Source organism: Mustela nivalis, assembly GCF_964662115.1.
Source record: "Mustela nivalis genome assembly, chromosome: 5".
NCBI classification, from domain to species: Eukaryota; Metazoa; Chordata; class Mammalia; order Carnivora; family Mustelidae; genus Mustela; species Mustela nivalis.
Genome location: NC_139024.1, coordinates 67,141,352 through 67,156,398, shown reverse-complemented (window position 1 = coordinate 67,156,398; position 15,047 = coordinate 67,141,352). Strand labels below are relative to the sequence as shown.

Here is a 15,047-nt window from a genome sequence, read left to right as displayed (position 1 = left end):
CCCATTTTATGACTTTTAACTCTTCAGATTAAAAAAACCTTTAATCTGTATCTCTGAGTCTTCTAGGCATAAAACAATTTACAAGATACATTTTAAATTTCCTTTGTAATTTTTAGAATGTCTTGTATTCTAATAAGGAAAGTCCTAGATTTGTTTTTGTAGAAAATAGTGCAACGTGGAAAAGAGAAGAAATTAAAGCCACATCTGCCTGCTTGTAGTAGGGAGTGTATGAATGGATGTTTGTAAAATGGAGCAAAACACCTGTGTATGTTGTATTTCAATAAACTGGGGAAATAAACCGAGTTGTTTCTGCAGAACACTTATTGGAATACTAATTTTTCACTTAAGTTGTATCTTCAGAGAATTTTGATGCCACTAAATAGTCCTTGAGTGTAGCAGTTTATATCTAATTGATGTTCATGAGAAACACCACTTTTTTGCACAATTTTTAAAAATTTATATTCTTCTTATTTTTAAAATTAGGATTTGAAGGACCACAAATGCATCATCACTATTTTAAATGGCATTGTATTTATTTATGAGTTTGAGCATTGTTTTGTGATGCTGGACCATTTTCCTGTAGGGATGTGTGAGCATTTCTGTTTGCATTTAAGAGTTCTTTATATGTTAAAGATATTAGCCTATTGTGTTTGATATTTGTACAGTATTTCTTTTTGTATTTTCACTTATCTTTTAATTTTTATGATTTTTTTTTGTTGTAGGTGTGAGGGGATTCAAGAGGCTGTTTGGCTTTTTTGTTTTGTATTTCATTGTTTCTGTTACAGAATCCTTCTCCATCTGGGTATTGAAAGAAATTATGCCTATTTTTCTTAGAGCTATTTTACACTTCAGTTTGCCTGGAAATTTTTAAATATATGGTATGGAGTAAAGATGAGCTTTTTTGAATAATTAACTGAATGTCTCACTAAGGTTAATTAGTGAATTGTCCTTCCCATGTATGTCTGTAATGCCTTCTTTACTGTAATAGTGTTATTTTTAATCTATATTTAAAATTGAGCATGTATTTTATGATGCTCTATTTTTCAACACTGGATGATGATCATCTGGTAATTTAGACAAATTTTCCTTTATAGCAAGCTGTCATATTAAGATACATACTGTATTTTTTAAAAAATATTTTATTTATTTATTTGACAGAGAGAGATCACAAGTATGCAGAGAAGGAGGCAGAGAGAGAGGAGGAAGCAGGCTCCCTGCTGAGCAGAGAGCCTGATGTGGGGCTAGATCCCAGCACTCTGGGATCATGACCAGAGTGGAAGGCAGAGGCTTTAAACTACTGAGCCACCCAGGTGCCCCCATACTGCATTTTCTTAATTCATAGACTTCAGAAAGTGAACAATTGATGCAGACTCTTAATTTTTAATCTGCCAATAGCTTAACAACCGATTTTTCTTTCAGCGAAACAGTATTCTAAGTGTTTATTACAGACTGTGTCTCCAAAATTGTCCTGAGTAGCTGTTCACATATTCCCATTTTCCATGGTGTGATTTTCAAGGTCATTGGGTCTATAAGATATGGATAATATTAATGAGTATTGTTCTTTGAAAGTAATGCTCCTGTGGATTATCCATTATTGCATAAATCATAGTGTGCTTTGGTAATTTGCAAATAAATAAAAAAATCTTTTCATTATTCCTCTTTGTTTCCATCTCTTTGTTTTAGATAGTCCACTTTTTAATTGAAGGAAGCTGCTTCTGTTTGGGGGTGGCTGGAGAAGTGAGAAAACCACATGGAAGACTCCCAGGACTTAAATGAGCAATCAGTAAGTCTCATTCAGTCTCCAGTTTGCTGCAAAAAGTTGTGACAGAACCACTCAAAATCATACTAAAAGCAATATATTATAAAAATCAAAGAGTTTTGTAAAATACATATATATAAAATTTTGAATTCTCTTCCAAGGCTATAAAACAAACCTTTGGAAATATTATTCCATTCCTGCTTAATGAGGTCACATTTTGAGGTCTCTATCAATTGTTTGGAAAGCTAGTGGTAGAAAGACTAGGGCATTTAAATCATGCCAAGTATTTTCAACAATCTAAACAATTTTGCAAACCGTCTTTATTTCATTTTATTCCAGAAATGCTTAGATCGTGCATATAGTGTTGAATGTCAGAAGCTTAACAGGAGAAGTGTTACCAGCATACCTCTTGTTCATTTCGGGGATGGCAGCCACAGTCCTCCTGTGCTTTCTCAGACTGCCTATGTTGCTAGTTCTTTGCAGAGTGAAGTATGCATAAGATTGGTGGCAGTCACTCTGAGATTCTGCTTTCTCAAAGCGAAAGACTTTATGTGGCCTTTGCTCCTAACTCACTATTTGTGCCTCCATGGCACTGATACGTTAGTGTGTGGAACAGAAGTCGGGGGGAGGTCTTCCCTCACACTCCTACACTACTGCCAACTGTGCCTCAAGCTGTTGCTCCCACAGACCACTAGCCGTGTCACAAGTGAGGAGATATGGGAACCTACCAAGTGTGTATTATGCAGATTGACCTTGTTCTTTATGTTCTTTACGACCTTGTTCTTTGTATGATCATGACTGGATCTTAGAGTCTCGTGTTTCTATGAGGCAACAGAAAACAGTGCATTTGTGTATCATCATGTGGTTCTAGAAAATACTTCTATGACCAGCTTGGTTTTGAAATACAAATGAATCTATGTTCTGGTGAATTGTGTGCCATTTTCAAGTTAATCTGATTCTAAAAATACTTCATTTAAAAGAAAAGGTGATAACCAAGTCTTTAATTTACAAGCAGACACAACCATTGCATAATTTCATGGTATATTATCTTAAATAAAGTAAAATTATTTAATTTTACATGGCATCACAATGCAACAACAAAAAAACCAAAACCATAAAAGTTTAAAAAAGATCTGTCAAATGGTAGAGATATTACTCTTCAAAAATTTCCTGAGTAGACAAATAGCAGTTAGGAGGTGGGGGCTTCCAAGTAGTTATTTTTTTAAATGCTTGTTATCGAAGTGTGGACTCCAACAAAAAGGATGATAGCATGATGTCACCCACACCATTGCTTGTTTATGGATTTATGGATCCCAGTGGTGTCAGAGGTCTGTAAGCGAGACCATATACGTACCTGAGTGAATAATGTCATTTTAGTGGTGCTGCTTCAGGAGAGGGCCACTGTTGATCTGTACTTTGCTGACACACTGAGGGTTACTTAAAGGTTTGTGCACATGCATGTGTACGTGTGTCTGTGTGTGTGTGTGTGTGAGAGAGAGAGAGAGAGAGAGAGAGATTGACCAACTGTCGCTGTTTTCCCGAGACTAGGGGTGGGATAGCCCAGGACATGAAACTAATGCTGGTGCTGTCCTGGCAGACAGGGATGGCAGATCTCATTGCATGTGTATCCTCAAGAAGGAATATTTATTTCCAATGTAGTGTAGGTGAAAGGGAATATGTTTTTATGTTTAACATTAGAATGAGGTTATTATGCAAGATGCTTCATACGACCTTTTACAAAGTGAAACCCAGCATTTGTAAATCATAGCTTCCTCTGGCATTATTTCAGGACTATGGAGCTCAACGTTTAAAAACAAATCTTTTTTTAAATTATTTATTTATTTATTTATTTTTTTAAGGATTTTATTTATTTATTTGACAGAGAGAGATCACAAGTAGGCAGAGAGGCAGGCAGAGAGAGAGGAAGGGAAGCAGGCTCCCTGCTGAGCAGAGAGCCCGATGCGGGACTCGATCCCAGGACCCTGAGATCATGACCTGAGCCAAAGGCAGTGGCTTAACCCACTGAGCCACCCAGGTGCCCACAAATTTTTTTTTTTTTTTAAAGTTCCTGGTATTGCTAATGTGCAGCCAGGTTTGAAAATCGGAAATCTGGTGTGGTTTTCTGGCTTCTTGGCTTAAACTTAGCTACTGAATTTGTGGTGAGAATGGGGGTGATTTTGAGAAAAAGAAAGAATGCTCTCCACTCCCATCCCCTGCCCACTTCCCACCTCCCCCCACACTTTACATGGAACCCTCCACCTGAGGAGTATCATCTGGTCAGAGTCAAATGGGAAGCTCCTGCTCTGTGGAGTGGTTTGACGGGCCATCAAAGAGTGGGCACTTTGGGGTTAAAACACAGGAAACTTGAAGTTTGTGTCAAGTGTTGATGACTTAAGGGTTTTGGTTTTATAAAGATTGTAAAGCCTTTCTCCCTCAGCATCCTTAGACTTGGAAGAACAGACATGCGCAGAGGGACCGTTGGGACTGTTAATGACATACCCATGATACCATGGCTAGTAAACGGCTGAGTTGGGACTTCACACAGGTCTTCTGACTCCAAGTCCAAAGCTCTTTCCAGAACATCAGCACGACTTATGGTTTTGGGGTTTTCTTATTTTGACATTCATCATTGCAAGAAATGTCAAAAAAATTGAATCAACCCCTTTACATTGAAATGATTTCTATTTGAGTGAAATCTTTAAATAACATTAAATTTTATAGAATATGTTTCAAATATTTTGAAAAACGATACATAGTCTTTATTAAGATACAGAAAAATAGAGTAGAATGAAAAGAAAATTCATAATAAGATGAAAGGGAATTTGCTCAGATCACAGAAGAATTTCTTCTTTAGGCATAGGCATAGCAGTGGGTACCAGTTATTGCACATATAGACTGAGTCTGGCACTTCCATATTTTCTTTCCATGGAATCGTCTTGTGATGTAATTGTTATGGTCACCGCTTTACAGGTGGAGAAACTATGGCTTGGAAAGTGTCAGGGTCACTTGGCTGTTAAGTAGCAGAGATTAGAACTGAACCCATGTTTATCTGGTCCTAAAACCTATAATGGATTTTGCAGACACAGCATAGTATAGTGGGTAAGTACTTGGGCTTGAAATCAGAAATCCCTGACACTTCAATACTCTGTAACCATAAGGGAATTACTTAAACTCTTCTTCATGTATAGCATGGGGAGGATAATAAAAAGAAGCTATATGAAAGGCTTAACATATGCCCCGCTTAAAGTAGAAACATGGTAAATGTTAGCTGTTATTACAATTACCTGACATATTCAGGTGGCCTTTAAAGAGTATGCATTCATTCTTGCATATCCAATTACCTTCTGGCGACAGCCCTGCCTGGAGGTGCATAGGTTTAAAAACTCAACATATGACAACTGAACTCACAAGCTCTCCTTTCCCAACTTTTCTACCCCTCTTTTTTGTTCTGGTTCTTCTCATCTCCAGGGATGGCATCCTCAGCCCTGGGGTGGATTAGGTCAGAAAGCAGGGACTCATCCTACTCTCCTCATCTCCATTTCAAACTCTTGTCTTATCTTAATTTTTCAGCTCTCTCAAAGTGTTCACTCTGCTACAGCTCTCATTTGGATCTCTATTTTATCTCCTGACTCTTTTTTTGCTTTCAGTTGCTTCTAGAGTGGTCTTTCTGAAGTACATACCTGATCATGTGGCTGTTCTATTTAACATCCTTCACAGGTCCTTTCTTGCATAAGAGAAAGTCCCAAGCGTTCAGTGAAGCTTACCTCTAGCTCTCTGGTATTCTTTCTGGCTTCTTTTGATTCCTGGAATCTTACAGGTCCGCTGAGGTTTCTGTGTCTTTTCTAGAGCTGTATGTAGCCTCTTCCCAGGTGGGCCTCTGCTCCATGCAGGTAACTAGTAGATCTGGAAGACTCCAGATCTACTGTCCCTCTGAGATGGGCTAATGTCCCTCTGAGATGGCCTTTTTCTTCTCCAGACTGTCAGGGGCCTCTACAATGTGCTGCCAATGGCATTTACCTCCATCCTGGGACTTACCCCACAGAACTGAAATCTTATCTGTTTATTTACCTTTCTACTGGATTATAAACTACTTAAGAGTCATTGCAAGTCTTGTTCATCTTGTATCCTTGCTTCTTAGCACAATTCTTGCTGTCATTTAATGAATGTTTTCATTCATAAGCTTCTATATACTGTTACATACTAAGGTATGTTATTGAATAGCCTGATGAATTTTAGAAAGTCAAAATGTTATTCTCAAAATGGATTACTGACTCATGATTTCATGTTTCATTTACATTTTTTAAAAAAATTACACATAGCATATAATACACACAGCAGCATGTAATCAAAACAAAGTGTGGTTCTTAATTTTTTTTTGTATTATATCTGGATCTTACTTTACAGTCTGGCTGAGAACATCTAGGGAATTTTAGGAGGTCACCAATTAAAGTAAGGTTTAGTTTTCATATTTGTCTGAAATTCTATATTAGAACTTTCTAATTATTTAGAAACAGCTTTATATCCAGTTATAGCTGAATGGTTTTTAACTATCATTAATAGAAATAAATATGAATCTAGATTATGCATAGCAGTAACTATATTAATAATAAGAAGTTCCTTTGATACTGTGAAATATGTTATATTCCCTGTATTCAAATAAAGACTGAGCAATATTTATTGTTTTTATAGCTTCTATACTATCTTTACACATTGAGATATATTGAGGTCCTATATGAATGATGGGCCATAGACTTTTTTCCTCATCTTATTCATTCATATCAAAGTGAGAGGGGGTATTGCCTAAATTTATCATCAAACTAGAAGTTTGGGGAAAAAAATATTGCTTGTGAATTTTAAGTACTGGTGGGTTATGGAGTAAAGCATTAATGATTACCAAGTAGACTGAGGGAGAATAAAGTTTTTACTGTAGGGTGGCATTCCCTACTATTAGACATTAAGGGCCTGACTTCCTATATATGTCAACATTGTGACTCTTAACTTGAAGCACTTAACTTGTTATTGATGACGTATTTCCTTTATAGAGGTGTAAATTCACATCCATTAGATCCATTTTATATATATATTGCAGCAGTGTTTTTAGAAACTTATGTATATTTGTAGATACTAATAGTATTTTTTACATCAAATTTACTAACTTAATAATGCAAATTAAAATTCTAAAGTTAGTTTAATAAATTAATCTCTTTTCTGTCTCAGTTTGTTTCCCTTAGGATCCTAAATGACTTTAAATTATTCCCCAGTTCTTTGTTTTTAGAGAGTCTATGGATCATTTTGATTATAGCCACTAACCCATCTTTAAAAACCTGTGCTCTTTTCTGAGTGATTTGGACAGTTTTTAGCTGTTGTATGGAATTGATATGCCAGCCAAATCACCCTTTAGACGTACAGCTTCAGAATCACCAGTTTGTCAATGTTTCAACACCTTGCTATAAAATAATTATTTTGATTATCTTCAATTTAAATTGATTTTTCATCTTTGATAATGTGGCATTGTCCAAATCCTGGAATCCCATTATTTTATTGCTTTTTTTCTTAGATACTCTAAATCAATTTGAGCATCATCATGTAATGTATTTTATTTCGATCTAACTAAATTTATTTTTGCGGCTGCAAATCTGTTAGGAAGAACTCGAGCTTTAAACTAGTCAGAAGAATCATGTTCACAACAGGTGTTTTTGCACCACTCAGTGGGACAGTATATTTCAGAGTTCATTGGAATTTTGACTAAAGGTAAATTACTTTCAAAACTGTTATAACTCCCAATTGCCAGTGATATCTTTACTTTGCAATTATATAATAGAGTACCTAAAAAGTAGGTACAGTGAATTTAAATTTTAATTTTTATTAGTCACTAAGGCTTACTCTTTCATTTTGCACAATTTTTTAACTCTGAATCTCTATGTTTTTGCATGTGTTGTTAAAGATTCATAAAAAGATTCAATGAATCATCTTTTACGACCTTCTAAAATTGTGACTTAATTTTATTAAAACCTCTCTACAAATTTTAGAATACACTTGGAGACAGGGAGAGCCCCACAGAGTACAGAATATGGATTGTGACTGTATATCATTTGCTGTAATCTGGAGAGTAAATGTTAGGCTTTTCTTCTGTCACCTGTGATCAGCTGGTAGCAGCTGTCCCTGTTGAGAAGGATCTTAAAGCTTCCTCCTGGCTCAGTGGAAGAGAAACATTATGATCTTAGTGCAACCTGCCATGGACTTGGTCAGGAGTGGGAGTGACAGAGAGCCTCACACCTGCTGATCTGGGGCTGGACAGTTGTCAGAAGCTCTGAGCACTTGGCTTGGAGAGTATAAATGCAAATAAGAGCCATAATATCTTCAGGTACCAAAAGTCTCTTATCTGAATTTGCAACTTACATATGGTCTTTTGATTGTCCAATAATTCTGTCTTAACAATTAAAATGAAAATAACTGTTTATAATATAAATGTAATGTATTTCTTTCTTGCTTTAATAATTCTGAGAAATGGGAAAATTAATGTAATGGAACTTTTGCTGTAAGGTATACAGCAAACGGAAAATGTTGGCTGATGAAAAGAGCTTGCATTCCTTGATAGTGCTTTATGTGACTCATCCCATTAAACTGCCCCACAGGGCAGGCTGAAGCTGATCTTGGAGATCTTATTCAGGGTTGTCACAGCTAGAATGTTGCACTGATGGATGTGGGCTTCCAGAACCTATACTGGTAAATGTATTATCTTACCTGCTTTGATCAACTTAAATGGTTTTCAGACCCTTCAATACACTTGATGTCTTTAAGTATGCATTAAAACTCAACTTGATCTCAGCTTATTCAAATAAAGAGCAAATGTTTAAATATCCTGGGTCTTGGTAAGAAATAGAAGTTATTTTCCCATCATTACAAACCCACTGCATAAAGTTCATTACTAAATATTTTGAGCAGACAATCATAAGATAGCAGAATGTATGAAAATTGAATGACAGTTCAACAAATTCAGTTAAAGAAATATTTAAAGAGTCCATGTTCTCTTTCAGGAACTTTGTTAAACTGAGGATTAAAAGATAAATGTAACATCATTTTTGTGCCCCCCCCCCAATTTTTATTTTATATAAGACTGTAAGGTGTTATTTCAACTTCTAAAGTTATTTTATTTTATTTTTTAAAAGATTTTATTTATTTATTTGACAGAGATCACAAGTACGCAGAGAGGTAGGCAGAGGGCGGTGGGTGGGGGGAGGGTGGGGTGGGGACAGTTTCCCTGCCAAGCAGAGAGCCTGATGCGGGGCTTGATCCCAGGACCCTGGGATCATGATCTGAGCCAAAGGCAGAGATTTAACCCACTGAGTCACCCAGGTGCCCCTATTTTATTTTATTTGTGTTTAAAGATTTATTTATTTGAGAGAGAGAGAGCGCATGCACGTGGGCGTGCAAGTGTGTGGAGGACAGAGGGAGAGACTCTCCAAGCAATGTCCACGCTGAGCTCTGAGCTTCAATCTCACAACCCATGAGATCATGACCCAAGCCGAAACGGAGAGTCAGACGCTAAACTGACTGAGTCACCCAGCCCCGTGAGTTCTAAATTTATCTTAAAATGAGTTTTGGACAGTGGCAACTAATTTCTTTAGTGAATATTTGTGAAGAAGTGCTGTATTTGAAGCATGGTGTTAGATGTTAGTAATCCATGGTGGACAAAATGGACAAATACTATTATTCCCATGGAGTTTATATTCTTGTTGGGGGAGATGAACAGTAAATACGTAGAGTATGTTGGATGATAATAAGTGTAAGGTGGAAAACCAGGTAAAGTAGAGAGGAGGCTAGGAAATTCTGGGTAGAATCCCAAGGTAGGTGGGAAGGGAAGGCCGCAGTTTTGGAAGAGGAGTCAGGATCTTACTGAGAAAATGGCATTTGTGCAAAGACTTGGGGAAGGTAAAGGAGTGAGCCCTATGGGTATCTGGGGAACGTGGGCTTAGTTAGAGAGGATAGCAACTATGAAACTGAGCTGGTGGCACAGCTCATATGTTCAGAGGATAGGAAGAGGCCAGTATTGGTGGCTGTGGTGGAGAAAACAGGTGGAGATAACAAGTAATCAGGTTGGAAGTGTGAGGTGGAGGAGTACAGTGTATGTAGGGGCTTGGGGGCCATTTTAAGAGCTTTGGCTTTAGCTTCAGCGACTTGGGAAGCAGTTGGAGGGTTTTGAGCTTAGGAGCCACATAATGTGACTGAAGTTTTTAAAAAACCACCCTGTCTCCTTATTAAAAACGACAGTTATGATGACAAGAGTAGAAACTGCGTTGTTGCAGTACCCAGATGTGAAATGGACAAGGTAGCAGTGGCTTGGGGGGTGCAAAGCGACTGGATTCAGGATATGTTTTGAAGGTAGAGCCAGAAGACTTGCTGATGGGTTGGGGGTCAGTAGTGAGAGAAAGGAGTCAAAGATGGCTTCAAGGTTTTCATCTTGAGCAGTGGGAAGGATGGCATGGCATTTATTGAGTCAGGTTAACTTATAAGGAACACATTGAGGGTGGAGATCCAGGAGTTCAGTTTTAGACATGGGAGCAGAGACATTATTGTGTTTTCACCAATGCTGTTTCATACTCCTCTTTTCTGGTGCATTGGGAAATACATTTTCTAGCCTCCTTGCATTTAGATAGGACAATAGGACTAGTTTTGGCAAATGAAATACAAAGGGAAGTGCTGTACATATCATTTCCAGGTGGAAGCAGTGAGAGACTGCTGCGTGATTCTTTGGTCCATATGTTCTTCTAAGATGAAGAATGAGGAGGAGGCTTCAGGTCAAGATGACAGAACCCTAAGATCGAGTGATGCTGGGTAGCCGAGACACTGTGGGGAGGACAGATTTCTAGGACAGTATTAAGCAACTGAGTTCATAGAGACATATTAAGTTTGACCTAATATTAGACATTTGAGTAGAAACGTTAGGAAGTCAGTTAGATGTAACCATTTGGAACTCAGGAGAGAAGGTTGGACTCAAAATATAAATTTGGAAAGCTTTAGTATATCTGCACTACTTAAAGAAAGAGTATTGGGTTGAGATCACCGAGAGAGTAAACCTAAATAGAGACAAATTAAAAGGACTGAATTCTGGGGCACACACATTTAGAGCTTAAGGAGGCAACAGTTTACTTAAGGTGGTTGCTTGATACCATGATACCTATAAATACTAAATTATGCCATACTGTATGTTACCATAATCAGTAAGTTTTCTTTCAATATACTTTCTTCCAAATTTTCCAAAAATCACATATTATATCTGCATTACTGGTTACTGGGTTGGACTCTCTCAAGGAAGAGATACAGCTAAATAAAAATGGAGATGTTATTCACTTCTCTGCATTTCGATCCAGATAACAAAACCATAAATATTTAGAAATCAGTCAACAAATATTTATTGTTCTCTGATTGCTGTGTTTGTAGATGTGAAGTTTCTAGGCATTACAAATTAGCAAAGAATTGACCTTCCTCAGGGCTTCTCAGTTTCGGCATTATCTACAATTTGGGCCAGATGGTTTCTTGCAGTGGGGGCATGTCCTGCGCCTTCTATAATGTACAGAAGCATTTCTGGTATCTACCACTAGGTGTCAGTAGCATTCATTTCCCTCCCCCACTTTCTTTTGTGACAATTGAAAATGGCTATAGATGTGGATGGAGGTCTTCTGGGTAGAGGCAAGAATCACTGGTCTTTGTTATGTCTGCTTTCAGTGAGCTATTTGCTTATGTATGTATTCCCTACAAAATATTTGAGGAGGTTTATCTGAACATTTACTGTGATATGCTATACTAAATTGTGGAGGGAACTGGGATGAAAAGGCAAACACAGTCTCATATAGAGGTAAGAAAGCAAAACAATATTGCCAAGTTAGCAGTGGAGAATAATAAGTACTATGCAGCTTAAAAAAGGTCAAGAAAAGAATTATAGGTAGGCTAAATCATACCTTAACTGGATCTTGAAAGATGAGAAAATTGGACACAAGAAGGTCTATCCTGGCCTGGCAGATAGTCGGAGTGAAGTCTAAGAAGCATAAAATAGAGGACAATAAGTTCTGTACAAAAAATGCGAATGAATTAGAATTTCTGAATCAGAGCTTTGTGGGAATGAAGGTGGAGGGTAGTGGGAAAACCAGCTGAAAAATCCTGAGACCAGACTGAAAAAGATCTTTGAAGTCAAGGTTAGATATTTATATGTTGCTTCATGTCTAGCATGATGTTTGTCACTACATGAATTATAGAGATTTGCAAGATACTGTGTTGTCTTTTGGGACTTTTATCTTGGACATAATGGAAAGTTACATAATTTTTGAGCAATAGAGTAATATTTTTTAAATGATATTTTAGGAAAATTAACCAGATGGTGTGAAGATTAGTCAAGGTGTGAAACTGGTCAAGGAAGATGGTTTGGGAGATCTTGAAGCAGTTGACATATGAGCTGAAAAGGGCATAAACCAGGTGAACAGACCTTTTTTTTGGTGAAAGGTAGGACAAGAAATAATTTGGGATTTTTCTGGCCATAAAGTCTTCATACAGCTTATTTACTTCTACTAGTGGAGTGTGAGAGAAGCCATAAATAATGCATACATGGATGGTCATGTCTGTGTTCTAATAAAACTTTATTTACATCAGCATGTGGCAGGCTGTGGCCCATACTTGACCAACTTCTGGTGTAAACTAATGATGTGACAGTGGAAAGAAATCAAGGAAAGAATCAAGGAAGAGAACTTGAAGAGAAAACTTTGCTGAACTTGTAACCATTCAAACAGAGTGAATAGGAGGAATTGCGGGTGGTAGATGTTGGTGAAGGAAAAGGCAAGGATTATCCTGGAGTTTCAAGGTTAGGGGATACTAGTATGAAGGTTCAAGAGTAAGTGTCAGTGACTTGAGGAAAGAGAAAGTTGTGTTTGAATTTAGAACTGTAGAGAACATGTCAAACAAGCAGCTGGTGAATCTCTGTTGTACATGGAAGAGATGTCTGGGCTGACCTTGTCGAGCAGAGGAGTATCTTCCTTGAGGCTCTGTATATAGGAGGAAATGATGTCTGGTTTATGTATATAAACCCGGGAGAATACCATGTTTCTGAGGTGGAAGGAGGAAGATGGATCAGGAGAGAGAAGAGATAGGGTAACAGAAGGAAGATCAGGAAAATACTGTTTTCAGAGCTAAGAACCAAGACAGTTTTCAGGAGGAACTGGTCATCACTATCTGACATTTCGAGAGGTCAAGCAGAATGGGGACTGAGAAAAAGGCTGTCTCACTGGTTGACTAGAAGGTCATTGGTGGCGCTTTGGAAAGCAGTCTCACTTGAGTTCTGGTAAGAAGAGACATCTCGAAGGCTCAGTATAGAGAAGAGGAGGAAGTAAGAGGAAGCTTGTGTGTTTAAAGATTTTAAAGAGAAACAGAGCAGTAATTGAAGGGAGCACTTCTTTCAAACAAGAGGAGGCTTGTGTGTGGTTGATGACAGGGGAGGAAGGCACAGTGGGCTCCCGTTGTTGCAGAAGCGATAGCGGAGCCCAGTAGAGGTTAGAATGAAGAAGATAACATTGAAACGAGGGAGGGATAGCACACTCTGACTCTGAAAATGGTAGGGAATGCCTGTAGTTTTGAATATTTCAGGGTGTTCTCCCTTGTTGGCATTCATTTTTTTTTTTTTTCGTAACAGGAGGGAAGTACATTTGTTCAGACAAGATCAGGAAATGGATGGAAGCATGGTAGGATTAAATACTTAAGTGGTATAAAAAAGATTAGCAATAGCTATTACTTTAAAAAATGATAGAGGATCTCTTAGATCTCAATACATAGATTGTTGAGATATTTTCAGTTTTCTTTAGCAAAGTATGTCACATTGACTAAGACTAAAGACCTTGTGTTAGCATTGGAAGTTTATTTTTTTTTTTAACATTGAAACCATTACAAAGAGACAAGAGAAAACAAACACTTTTGTGGTTAATGAAAATGCCTCTCATCTCTGGAAGAAATTGTTTGCTGTGTTTTCTTTGGATATCAGTATTTCCAGTGAAAAGAAGAGCCTATTATTTGGATGTGATCGTGTCAAATTTGACAAGAGTCAGACTGAAAAAGCACTTGTCTCAAAGTACATGAAATTCTATCGTTTCATATCTTCTTGGGTTGAGGATTGATTTCTCTGCCCAGACTTCTGTAGAATGTGAATACCCCTACAAGAGTTAGTATGTGAAGTTCACGTCAGCTCTCTTGGCAGGAACCAGGATAGCAGGGTAGAAGCTCTGCAAAAACAACAAATCGGAGTTAAAAGGAAGGACAAACACTGACTACTTACTTTCCTTAGCTTCCGTTATTTTTGCCCTAAGTGCTATAGTGGACACACAAGGCCAGTGAATTTTAACTGGATTGTGAACACCAGATGCTCACAGCTACGTAGTCCTCACTTTGGCTTTCTAAGTGCTTTATGTATATTACCTCAATTAGCTCTCTTGCTGAGGTGGGCACTATTATTATCTGCCAGTTTATAGGGGAGGGGTCACACAGCTCGCAGGTGGCGGGGGGGCAGGATTTTAACTGGGCAGTCTGGCTCCTGAGCCTGCAATATAAACTGTAAGGTGGGAAAATGCTCTATATTTTTTAGTTTTCCACCCTGACCCTTGCCTTCAACAACAAGAAAATTTTAAAATTTCATTAAATTTTCATACATAAGAAGAAAAAAAATTGGTCTGTGTCCTTTTTTTTTTTTAAATATCTTTTTTTAATTCAGAAGTCTGTCACATCAGAAATAATATGAAGGGGTAGACTGAAGTTGGTAACATAGATGGTATTTATTTTTCAATCTACTGATTTTAAAAGGGGCTGTGACAACCTTGTATGGTGACAGGTGGTAACTAGACTTATTGTGGTGACTCTTTCATAATGCAGATAAATATCAAATCACTGAGTTGTATACCTGAAGCAAACATAATATTGTATGTCAGTTATTTTTCATTAAAAAATGGCTTAGGTGGATTTAGGGGTCTCTGCTGATTTTTTTACATGAGGATCTATAGGAAGATCAAAAGTACACTCACATTTGTCTTGCATTAAGTGTCCTGGCTCCTCTATCTCCTTTTCATATTAACATGTTTGATAGGGAAGACTGAGGGCTTGTTCTACAAGTGGTGGGACCTTTAGAGGTTACACTGGTTGAATCCTTTATTTTACAGATGCAAAAGTGAAGGCCAAGAAGCTCGAGCGCCTTATCAAGCCAAAGCTATCACAGCAGCACTGTGTTGCGAAATGAGAATTTTTGGTTTGTTTCAACCTC

General features: G+C 37.6%; 1 protein-coding gene across 4 annotated transcripts in view; it reads left to right on the top strand.

The window, feature by feature from the left end:
* EYA4 (EYA transcriptional coactivator and phosphatase 4) overlaps positions 1-15,047 on the top strand; it is a 271,340-nt gene that overhangs the window by 26,666 nt on the left and 229,627 nt on the right. For all 4 annotated transcript variants that reach the window (XM_082730719.1, XM_082730717.1, XM_082730718.1 and 1 more), the window contains exon 2: positions 1,684-1,783. In XM_082730719.1, the coding sequence (XP_082586845.1) occupies positions 1,751-1,783 (33 nt within the window). In that variant the 5' untranslated portion in view covers positions 1,684-1,750. The remainder of the gene's footprint in view (positions 1-1,683; positions 1,784-15,047) is intronic.